The sequence below is a fragment of the Lutra lutra genome, chromosome 10, assembly GCF_902655055.1.
Source record: "Lutra lutra chromosome 10, mLutLut1.2, whole genome shotgun sequence".
Classification (NCBI taxonomy): domain Eukaryota; kingdom Metazoa; phylum Chordata; class Mammalia; order Carnivora; family Mustelidae; genus Lutra; species Lutra lutra.
In genome coordinates, this window is record NC_062287.1 from 73,028,855 (window position 1) to 73,041,123 (window position 12,269).

A 12,269-nucleotide genomic window follows, 5' to 3' on the forward strand; every position below is an offset into this window, starting at 1 on the left:
TACCTGTTGGATTTAACCTTGTAAAAATCATTAGTGACCTTGACAGAAGCAGTTTTGGTGGGATGGTATGAAGGAAATCCCAAATGGAGGACTTCATAAGAGAAAGAGAGAAGAGGAATTGAAGATGGAGTATGGATAATTTGTCAAGGAGTTCTCCTTGCAGACGGGAATGAAGAAATGGAACAGCGGTGAGAAAGTGGAATTGAGAGGAGGAATTTTTAAGGTTAGTTTAGGGCATATTTTTTTGTGTGTCGATGAGAAGCAATCCAGTAGAGAACAGAAACTGATGATGGGAGGGAAGAAATGGTGAAATGACTGGCCCCCGAGTGAGGGAGAGAGGATGAGATCTTGTAGACAAAAGCAAAGATAACTGGCCTATGGGAGAAGGCAGGTATGATGGTACAGTGGTGGCAGACAGGCATGCAGCGGGGGGGGGGGGGGGGGGGGACCTGTACAAATTCTTATATTGTTTCTATTTTCTCAGCTGAAGAAAATGATACTTCAGGCACTCTAATAAGCAACACTAAACAGCAACACCTACTGGCCCATAATTATGTGCAACAGACCCCGTAGTCGTGCTTTCTTTCTCCTAAAGATGTTCATGTGTTTTTACATATAACCAGGCTATGGAAATCTAAGTGCCTGTTAACAGTTCAACACATACAGAGTTCATCAATAAAAATATGTGACCCAGGAAAGACTGAAGAATCAATCATTTCTTTGTATGCCCTGATAGAAGGCTCATTTATATAATGATAAATCACCTACTTCAAGTTTTGGATTATAGGACATTGACCATTAAGAGTTCTCCGTAATGGGGCGCCTGGGTGGCTCAGTGGGTTAAAGCCTCTGCCTTCAGCTCAGGTCATGATCCCAGGGTCCTGGGATAGAGCCCCGAATCGGGCTCTCTGCTCAGCGGGGAGCCTGCTTCCTCTCCCTCTCCCTCTGTCTGCCTCTCTGCCTACTTGTGATCTCTGTCAAATAAATAAATAAAATCTTTAGAAAAAAAAAAAAAAAAGAGTTCTCCGTAACAAGGAAGAATATTCTGACATCTCACATGTGAAAATGAAAGGCACTTTTCACAACAGGAGCCTCTGACTTTCCTTATGGGAGAAAGACCGTTTTGAAGGGTACTTACCGACAGTGGCCACGGGAGGCTGGGAAGGGTACTGAGAACTTGTTGTGGCAGGATACTGACCACCAGGTGGGAAAGGGCAGCCTGGGTAACCGCTGAAAAAAAAACAAAACCCATTCAATGTTAAGATGACTCAGGGCTAGAGTACCTTCAAGAACCCCATTCAGGAAGTTAACCTGACCTGCTGTTTTATCAGTTAAGGACTTTTAGAGCTCCAGGTGTCTATTCAAGCAAAGTTCTAGAAGAAGTTCCATTAATGACACTGGATTCACTCTTAAGTAAATGGTCAAAATACTCTTGCTTGGCCCTGTTTATTTGATGGTTGTCTTCACTGGGAGAAGAAAAAAACAACTAGTGTATTTCTAAGGGCAGCCGAACAGCATCAGAACTGGAAGCAACCACAGTTTGTGAGAGAACTTTTCCATTCTGGTTAATGAACATATCAGGAAATTATGTTCTTCAATTTTTACCTATGGTTCACTGACATCCTTTGAGAGTACCTAATTTGAAAATTCTCCCCTTTAAATAGTTTTAAAGATTTTCTTCTCACTCTATGGGTAGTTTGTCTCATTCATGTATTCCTATCAGCGTCAAAAGGAATTTTCCTTGTACGTATTCTCCTCCAATCTGTTATCTAACAGTTTTATAAATATCATTAACAATATCCCTGACAAATGGTCATCTTTCTCTATTGAACACTAAATAGCATTTTGACTGAACTTCCACCTAATGGTCCTAAGTTTGCATTCTGGAAAACCACTTGAATAGTAGAAGACTTCGAACATCAGTCTTCTAATCTCTTCTTTAGGTGAAATCTTTTAAATTCCTTCAACCATTATTGACAGGACATGATTTTCAGGTTTAACAACTTTCTTCTGAATGCTCACTAGTTTGGAAGTATTTCCCTTACAATGGAGAAGAAAAGTAAAACAAGATGATCACTAGTTACTTGTTAGTTGAACAATATTATCTGGATTAGTTGTCAGGTCTATGACATTGGCAATTCTGATCAATATGCCTGTACAAGTCCATTAAAATTACTGAAACCCAGCCAGTTCAGAGTCTTGGGTCAAGAGCTCTGAACTGTGAGTCAGTAATGTCTTTCCACTGTAGTGACTCAAAGACTCTACTATTTGTACTAGCAGCTCACACTTTACCACTTATCCCCAACAAAAAAATTTTGTAGAGCTTGTTGAAGACTTGACGTAATCATAATACTCTCTCATCTTCAATATAAAAGCAAAATCAAAGAAAAAAACAGCAGGCATTTCTGTTCTTAGCAGATACATGCCAAAGGCTACCAAACGCTGCTTTTGTTTCTGGTCTCTTTGGTAACACTGCTACCATGGTGCCAGGAAACAGTATTTGCGGTTTTGAAACTGGGATAAACGTGCTCTTTTTTCCTGGGGTTACTCCCATTTTGCATACCCCTTTAAAGATAATCTATGATCATATTGCTATACTTTTCAGTAACCTAGTATAAACCTTTTCTAGGCCTATAGACATTAACTTCCAAGAACTCCCTTGTCTCTAGTTTGCTCAATTTCTTCTTCATAGTTATTCTCTAGGTTCAGGGTTAATAATTTTTCTTGAGTAAAGAACTGAGTGGTACTATTTTCTATCTTTGTGTACTATTAAACAACTTGTTCTATGTAGCACATCTTTTTCATACTGAAGAGTCCTTTGAAAATGACGTATTTAAAAAGAATTTTCCAACACTCTTATGTTCCTTTTTCTTTATGTACTCCTTCAAATATAATAATTATTATATTTAAGGCACTGTTTCTAAGTGCTTGAGGTAGGAGCTAAGGTATGATGAATCTGTTTCTTCCTCAAGATGCTATCAAAACGGCAAGATCCTAGTAAGCAATCCTGACAGGACCAAGGAAATAAGAAATGCTAAGTAAAAATTCAGAAGATACAGAATGGAAAATCGCTATCAGCTAGAGGAGATGAGGGAAAGTTCTGGGAGATGTGTAATATCCATGAAGTTGCACCTTTACTCTCTTTAATTCCTTTACTCGTAACCCCACATTCTTCAAGCTCCTTAGAGTGTTTCCTTATTCTTCCTGGGGCTTTTGGAGGCTTTCACACTTTGCTTAACATAAGATGAGGGGGCTGGCCTTGAGAACTGGAAAGTATCCCCTCCATCACAGGATGTTATAACTCTTTGCTGCTCCCTCCATCTCTAAACACTGAATTTCCTTCTTCAAGGTCCTCCACGTAAACCCGGTCTTTCATTTATGAAGCTATTGCTGAACTCCCGCCGCCACAGAAGTCACCTCCCTTCTGAAGTTCTATTTATCATAGCACTTACCATTGTCTGTCTTTTCTGATACTAGGAACTGGTTCCTAGTATCTTACTACATGCATGCTAGTACACAGACCCAAATGGAACAACCATTCTTGACATACCTCTTAGCTTTCTTGTATACACACTGCAGGTGCTAAATTAAACTTTCAAAAGATCTTAAGATTTGGAAGAGAACTTAGAGATCATCTAGTCCAACTTTCTAGAGCAAGAATAAAGACTCTCATATTCATTGTTTTAAGATAAAGATTCTTCTTGAGTCACTGATTTATTAATTCTCCTTTAGGACAAAGGGAGAAGAGAAAGAGGTTCTGAAGCTCTTCTGCCAAAACCTTTTATATACAGAAAGATACAGATGGCAGTTTGAATACAGTTACCCTTAACAACTCACTGGCATATTACTTACATTTTGATATTTAAAGTTACATTTCAAAGGAAAAAAAGACATCAGATTCTGGAAAATATCTGTCTCAAGAAGGAATTTCTTACAAATAACCTCATAAAAGACACTTTTATGGTTACCTAAGTGAATAAGGTTTAGAGTTTTGTCAATATTTTCCAGCTTCATTTTTATCTACGAATTTCTTTGAAATGGCTTTATTGTTCAGAAGTCCATTTCCTTACTGTACTTCCAACAACCATTTCCTATGTCCAAAGTTCCTTCTTACTACCAACTACTCATTGTAAAGGCTTGTAATTTCAAGGCTTCAGACAAGAAGATTCCATTTCTAGAACTTAGCAGAAAAACAAGTGCCTCAAGAAATCTAAAACTTATCGCCTGTTTATAAATTACAATCATATAGGAGTCTTTCTTTATCGTCTCTGACAGATATTCATCTAGTCTCTGCTTACCTAACATGACAGAATGCTTCCTATACAGCAAGTCTCTGCAATTAAGAAAGATCCAGAAATAAGTAAGACTGCTAAATTTAACTTATAGGATCCTGTATATTATACATGTACACACATCAGGTGTTCAGGAAATCTGGCTATATTTATCTGTGAGGGTTATATGAAGCTATAATGAGTTAGCAGGGTGAAAAAAATTTCTTGTTAATAGTTAAAGGAGCCAGAAATCTCATCTGGACACCAGTACATGCCATCTTGCATTTTAAGTCAACTAGTAGCTCTAGATTACCACTGAAACTACACAATTGAAACATGGGTCAATAATTATTTCTCATTGATTTTCTAATGTGTCTTACTCATAGATTGATCTCACGATTAATTTAACCTACCTGAGTTATGGTATTATCAAATGATTAACAGAGGTTGGTAGTATATGCCGTCTATGAACTAAATGAATAGTTTAGTTCATTTAGTGAACTAAATGTGACCCCATCATGTGAGCCATTAATCCATTCCTTGTAATTTATGAAAAAATTAAGTTTTTTTTAAAGGGTATTAAAATATAGGGGCACGTGGGTGGCTGAGTTGGTTTAGTGTCCAACTCTTGATTTTGGCTCAGGTTATGATATCAAATCCCACATTGGACTCCGTGCTGGACGTGAAGCCTACTTAAGATTCTCTCCCTCTCCAAGAAAAAAAAAGGTATTAAATTATTTTTCTTGTTGGTCAAATTCATTTTAATTAGTATTCTATTAGCCTTTCAGCTATCTACACTAAATATATAAAGTTATTAAAAGGGAAGCAGAGCAAGAAAGGATTTCAAAGTCCAAAACCAATCAAGATCATTGTCATTATTTCACTCCTTCCTTCTTTGTAAATAGAATGAAGCTACCTGTACCACCCCTGAAACAAATAATACATTATATGTTAATTAAAAAAAAATGAAGCTACATTTCTCTAAAATGGGAAAAATTCCTTTGGAATTATATATATACTATAAAATTTCACCAATAAACCAAGTCTTACCTTCCATTAGATTGCAACTACATTTACTTTAGTGCTCTAGTTAGCACCCATTATTTCAATTCTAGATCTAACAGAATTTCTAATATAATTATTCAAAAGATTTTTCATTACCTGGGATTGGGAGGATATCCAGATGGATATGCAGAGATTCCACTTGGCATGCCTGGGATATAGGAAGCTAAAAATAATTTTTAACATTTTAAAATAGTATGCATAGTCCTGATATATAGGCTATCCAGTAAGACATTTATCATGGTCAAACCATGGCAAAATTTCATACATGTAAAGAATTCAAATCTCAGCACCAAAACAAAACAAACACTGCATCCACATTAGTTCTTCACTGCAAGCAGTATCTTCAAATCAGAAAATTCTCAAAGCATCAACTATGAGGCATAACAATACACATGACAATCCCAACAAGGAATAACCGGCAAACAGGTCCACCTGGTCAGCTCTCTGCACGCTGAGTCTGTAACCTGACACAGCAGCTGGTTCAACTGGAATTTAAGGAAGGTAATTCTGCCCTCCTCTGGTCCAAGGTCAGCTTCTTAGAAAGCGCCCTCTTTATTCTATCTACAAAATCTTTTGATATTTCTTGTTGACCCATCATTGACCAGTTTGCACAGGTGGTTTTGTTGGCTTGAATGAGGATTTAAAAGACTTCAAATTACTACAAGAAATCCTTTCAAAACTTATGTTCAGCTAGGCTGGTTAAAAACAAAGCTTGGAAGTAAGAGGGGAAAAAGGTTCAAATCAAGCAAGCTTAAAGAATGGTTTATATAGGGACGCCTGGGTGGCTCAGTTGGTTAAGCAGCTGCCTTCGGCTCAGGTCATGATCCCAGCGTCCTGGGATCGAGTCCCGCATCGGGCTCCTTGCTCGTCAGGGAGCCTGCTTCTCCCTCTGCCTCTGCCTGCCATTCTGTCTGCCTGTGCTTGCTCTCTCTCCCTCGCTCTCTCTGACAAATAAATAAATAAAATCTTTAAAATAAATAAATAAATAAATAATAAATAAGAATGGTTTATATATTTTTTAGAACACTAAAGACCTTGAACTGGTCAGTGGTGCCAGGAGGTTAATCAACAGAGGAAGAAAAAGAGAGTTTTGACTTTAATTGGAAATGACTTGTCTGAGAATCAGTTTATTCTCAGTGAAATTTTTCTCACTGAATACAATGATGAATTAGCTCCTAATCCAATCAATAAATATTCCAGTGCTTCTATGTAGCCAGCACCAGGAATCTGATTAAAAATAGAAAGAATTCCTGGCTTCAAGTTGCTCACGGTCTGGTGGAGGAGAAAAGCAAGGAAGAGTAATAATACAGAGTGCTATGTGTTATGACACGAGAAGTACAGAGTAATACATAAATATATATATATATACTCATATAGGAGGCAGCCAATCTAAACCTAGGAGGTGGGGGTAAGTAAAAATGATCTAGTCGAGGTATGGTATATAAAGGCTTAGATGGCAAGAGAGGTGGAGGCTTCAAGAAATGAATTTTTAAAGCACAGAATATAAGTGGGTAGAAGAAATACACCCTGGGATCTGACCGAGGGCCTCAGAAATATTTACCAGAGTGGCTGAGCATACATCTCCAAGTATCAGTGTTTACAGTCTCCCTGTTAAGATGAACTACAGATGTTATAAGTAAATTTTTTCTTAAGTAATGTGAAGCTAAGATGATGTTCAATGCTATTTCAGAAAGGGAAAAAACATCCCCAAATGTCTAAATTGCTGAATCCATAAGACATTTTTTTCCTCCTGGGCAAAGCACAGTTGATCTTTAAGAACATCAAAAACACAAGGCTACTATTAAGTGTTAGCAACATACATGGTCAGTTACTACCCCTCTCTCCCACGCTAGTTTTTCACTGTACACATAAACTACCACTTCATGTTTATGAGCAATCATAACCATACACCAAATTTTTGTAATCAGACGCAATTTTCTTTTCTAAGGTTCTGAAAAGATACTAATTCCACCAAAGCCTTCAAATTTTAATTCTTATAAACAACAAATGTTGTTTGGAACCAAGACTATCAAGGAAGAAAATGAGGTAAAGTAATTTTAGAGCCAGAATAAAATGGGATACAAATACACGTAACATATGGGGCTATTAATAAGGATCAAATAAGAATGAATAACAAATGCTTAGCTGTATCTCACAGCTACAAATCAATAAATGTTGACCATTACTGTCAGTTGTCAAAAAATGAGGTCTGGCCATTACATTTTTTTAATATGACGCACTGCTAGTTCAAAGTCATGCTAAAACAGATCAAGAAGTGCCTTGAGTAATGATAAAAATAACAATAGAAGTATATAATTTCTGAACTAGAAGATAATCTTCATATAAGTATATATACTGGGGCGCCTGGGTGGCTCAGCCATTAAGCGACTGACTTTGGATTGGGTCATGATCCCGGGGTCCTGGGATTGAGCCCCACATCAGCTCCCTGCTCAGTGAGAAGCCTGCTTCTCCCTCTCCCACTCCCCCTACTTGTGTTCCCTCTCTCACTGTGTCTCTCTCTGCCAAATAAAATCTTAAAAAAAAAAAAAGTATATATACAAATTTCTGGGCTATTCCTTGGTGTGTGTGTGGGTGAATGAAATTTAGACTTCTATCTCTTTACACTCATACCTACTAGTAACTGATACTGTTTAAATGTATAAAACATTAAAACTGGAATTGAAGGATAATAAATTGGTCTCTGGTAGTAATTTACTTAAATCAGCTATAGATTTTTTTTTTTTTAAGATTTTATTTATTTGACAGAGATCACAAGTAGGCAGAGAGGCAGGCAGAGAGAGAGGGAAGCAGGCTCCCCGCTGAGCAGGGAACCCGATGTGGGGCTCGATCCCAGGACCCTGGGATCATGACCTGAGCCGAAAGCAGAGGCTTTAACCCACTGAGCCACCCAGGCGCCCTCAGCTATAGATTTTTTAATGTGATTAAACAGTGAGTACAAGATTGAACTGCAAAAATAATCTCTTTACTGTGGTCTCTTTCTGGAATGCTGCCCTTCGAGTGTCAATATCAAACTGGAAGAAATTTAGGAAAAAAATATTGCTTAGGAGACTGCCTAAATTTCTTAAAAGGTTATCTTTGGTTATTGGAGCAAATAAACATGAATGGCAAACTAGGAAATATTTGGTATTTCCAACTTAAAAGAGAGGTTGTCAAGTACTAGAGTCAACAGAATTTATTAAAATGAAAACAAATTTCTGGCCCAAAAGAATCACTAGAACTTTTATTTATTTATTTATTTATTTTTTTAAAGATTTTATTTATTCATTTGACAGACAGAGATCACAAGCAGGCAGAGAGGCAGACAGAGAGAGAGGGGGAAGCAGGCTCTCCACCGAGCAGAGAGCCCGATGCGGGGCTCAACCCCAGGACCCCGAGATCACGACCCGAGCCGAAGGCAGAGGCTCAACCCACTGAGCCACCCAGGCGCCCCTCACTAGAACTTTTAATGAAACACCTACTGATTCCTAAAACCGAATTTACTCTGTGAAGAAAGGGAAGGAAAAGGAAATAGGTTCAGAAAGTTCTTTCTGTTAAATTTTCATTCAGCTTGTGAGTCAGAATGTTCCTCAAGACAGAACAGATTAAAAAGGAAGAGGATAACTCCCAATAAGAGAAAAATGAAGGCTCACATAATCTAACTTAAATTTTGCTTAATTATAATCTTGAACAAATTTGTTAAAAAAAAAAAATTAGGGGCGCCTGGGTGGCTCAGTGGGTTGAGCCTCTGCCTTCGGCTCAGGTCATGATCCCAGGGTCCTGGGATTGAGCCCCGCATCGGGCTCTCTGCTCAGTAGGGAGCCTGCTTCCCCCTCTCTCTCTGCCTGCCTCTCTGCCTACTTGTGATTTCTCTCTGTCAAATAAATAAAATAAAAAAAAAATCTTTAAAAAAAATTATAGCTCAAAACAGAATGAAATCAATACAGGTTTAGTAAAGTCAAAACAAGTATAACCAACCCTCAATTATGCAGGGTTATTTGAAAGTATCAATAGGAATTACTGGGGGAAAAAAGAGAAAGAATAGAGATAACATTTAGCAACCAGGAAGAATACTGACTTCATGCTTTCACCCTCTCCACACCAGGGAAAATCATGAATTGGCTGTACTAAAGAGAAGGAAGCTGGGAGCTAGAGGTTCGGCTGTGCTACAGCCCGACCAGCAGAACGTGAATGGTTTAGTTGACTCTAACTGATTCTCATCTACAACACTGGTACAAAGAAAAGCAGGCTACCTTTCAAGTTATATCTGTTTCCAAACTGATGATATAAGGCTATTCCATGGCATGTGTAATTAAAAACTTAAAACAAAAATTCTAGCTCTATTCCAGCATCTTTCTCTTCCATTTTGGAATCTAGAACACCCATAGTTAGATTTCTACCCACAAACGAAAGCCCAAATGCCAGTCTTTGGTGGGAATCTGTACATGCAGATGTGTGGCCTCAGAATACCTCCCAAAACTCTGCTAACCGGGTAAGCTAAAAAGTGAAGTCATGAAAAAAAAATTTCTTTACAAGGTTTTGTGTTTTGTTTAGGAGTTTAAAAATCAAACTTAATTATACTTACTATTTGGTGGCCCAGTTGCCTGGTATGGTGGATAAGATGCCGAAATAGTAGGACGAGAGAAGACTGGAGGTTCATCTCCAAACACCACGATCATGACCTGAATAAGCCCCAATAAGTCAGACTGTGGCTAAAAACAGAAAACAAATTAAGTCAGCTATAGATTTTGCATTTTAAAGATTGGTCAGAGAGAGGAGAGAGAGAGAGATATAGCATGCGTGCACAAGCAGGGGGAGGGGCAGAGGAAGAAGCAGGCTCCCTGCTGAACAAGGAGACTGATGCAGGACTCGATCCCAGGACCCCGTGATCAAGAACTAAGCCAAAGGCAGACGCTTAACCGACTGAGCCACCCGGGCGCCCCTCCCATTGGACTATTACGTGGGCAAGAAACTTCTAGTGTTAAGCCTCTTAGCACTTTGGGGTTTAGGTTTTGAAGCAGTTAGTGATTGTTAGAGAGCTAATGAATGTATTCACCTAGTATACTTCAGACATTATACCAAATAATCACTGCTTTTAATACCCTAATCTTGTTCAAAAGTCTAAAATGACTCCCATCTGTCTACTGAAGGACAAAGTCCTTAGCTACCAATCAGGATCCTTCATGGCATAGCCTCAAATACCATAATAAAGTTAGCCACCATTCTGTCTTATCTGTTAGGTCTGTGAAATCTGCCGTACCTACAGAAATGTGTGACCTATGTAACTTTGAAGAGTAACAACAAAGAAAACACCTGGGAGCCACTGTGCAAGTTAAGAAACAGAAGACTGACAGTAACTTAGAAGCTCCAGACTCCATCCCCCTCTATCTCCTCATAACATAGACCACTTCTCTGATTTAAGGTCTTCTGCTTGACTTTAAACATACCACCTTATGAATGATTTCCTAAACTGTGTGTTAATGTGACTTTTTTTGAACTTCATGTGAATTTAATCAAACTGTATAATCTGTGCTTTGCTGCTTTTGTTCAATGTTTGAAAGATACATTCCTGTTAAAGAGTACAGCTATATTTAACCCCTTTTCACTGCTGTGTAGTGTTCCATCAAATGAATATACTACAACTTCTTTATTCATTTTCCTGTTAAGTGTCAGCTAGGTTATATCCACTCTTCGGCAATGTATGCTGAATACATTCTTGTTGCATTTTCGAGTACATATGTGCAAGGGTTACTCTTGTACAGTAGTTCTCAACTGGGGATGATATATTTGCCTCCCAGGGATATTTAGAAATGCCAAGAGATATTTTTGGTTGTCACATTGGGTGTTATGCTACTGGCATCTCGTGAGTAAAGGCCAGAGATTCTACATCCTACAGTGGACATGACAGCCCTCCCACAATAAAGAATTACCCGACCTACAATATCCTAGTACTGAGCTATATACTTAGGTGTAGAACTGCTAGGTCACAGGACATGTACTCACAACTTTACTAAGGCTAAACTAGTTTTCAAAGTAGTTGATGTCAAAGAGTTCTCTTTCTCAGCTTCCTCACTAACCTGCATGGTCCACTGGTAGCACAAATTTGATGGTATGTAGTAGTAACTGACTGTGGTTTTAATGTACATGTCCCTCACTACTAGCAGAGTTAAACATCTTTCCATATGTTTATTGGCCACTAGAATTTCTCTTTTGTGAAGTACTTGTTCAAGAGTTTAATCTGTTTTTCTACTGGGTTTCTTTCTGATTCCCAAGTTATTTTAATATTCTGGGTATTATTCTGAGGGTATTAAGTATTACAAATATCATCTTCCAGTTTGTGGTTAGTCTTTCCATACTTTTTAATGTCTTTAATAAATAGAAGTTTTCAATTTGTACAAATTCAAGGTAAAATTTATTACTTTTCCTTTCTAATAAATACTGTTTTGTTAAAAAAACAAAAAAACCTAACCTATTCCAAGGTCACAAAGGCGGTCTTGTTTTTTTTTCCTTTTGCCTTTTATAATCTACCTGAAATTTTTGTGTATTATATGAATAGGAATCCAACTGTCTCAGCTCCATTACTGAAAAATTGATCATTCTCCCCAAATGATCTGCTATAATACCACTGTCATATATCAAGTGTTTATATATAGTGGATCTTTTTTTGAGTTTTTTTTTTTTTTTTTTTTAAGATTTCATTTATAGGAGGGTACACAAGCAGGGGGAGGGGAGAGGAAAAGAAGCAGACTCCCTGTTGAGCATGGACACGATACAGGGCTTGATCCCGGGACCCTGAGATCATGAACTTGAACCAAAGTCCGATACTTAACTGAGTCGCCCAGGCGCCCTTCTGGGTTATGATGTTCCATCTATCCATCTGAATATTTCTGTGTCAATTCCGTACTACACTTGTTTTTATAATACATTTTGACATGT

At 38.0% G+C, this 12,269-nt stretch overlaps 1 protein-coding gene across 2 annotated transcripts in view; it reads right to left on the reverse strand.

Moving 5' to 3' along the window:
• TSG101 (tumor susceptibility 101) overlaps positions 1–12,269 on the reverse strand; it is a 44,978-nt gene that overhangs the window by 16,550 nt on the left and 16,159 nt on the right. The window contains exons 5-7 of one of the 2 annotated variants that reach the window (XM_047747436.1): positions 9,919–10,045; positions 5,433–5,499; positions 1,139–1,230 (exon numbers count right to left, since the gene is read on the reverse strand). In XM_047747436.1, the coding sequence (XP_047603392.1) occupies positions 1,139–1,230; positions 5,433–5,499; positions 9,919–10,045 (286 nt within the window). The remainder of the gene's footprint in view (positions 1–1,138; positions 1,231–5,432; positions 5,500–9,918; positions 10,046–12,269) is intronic. The other variant, XM_047747437.1, reaches the window with a different exon arrangement.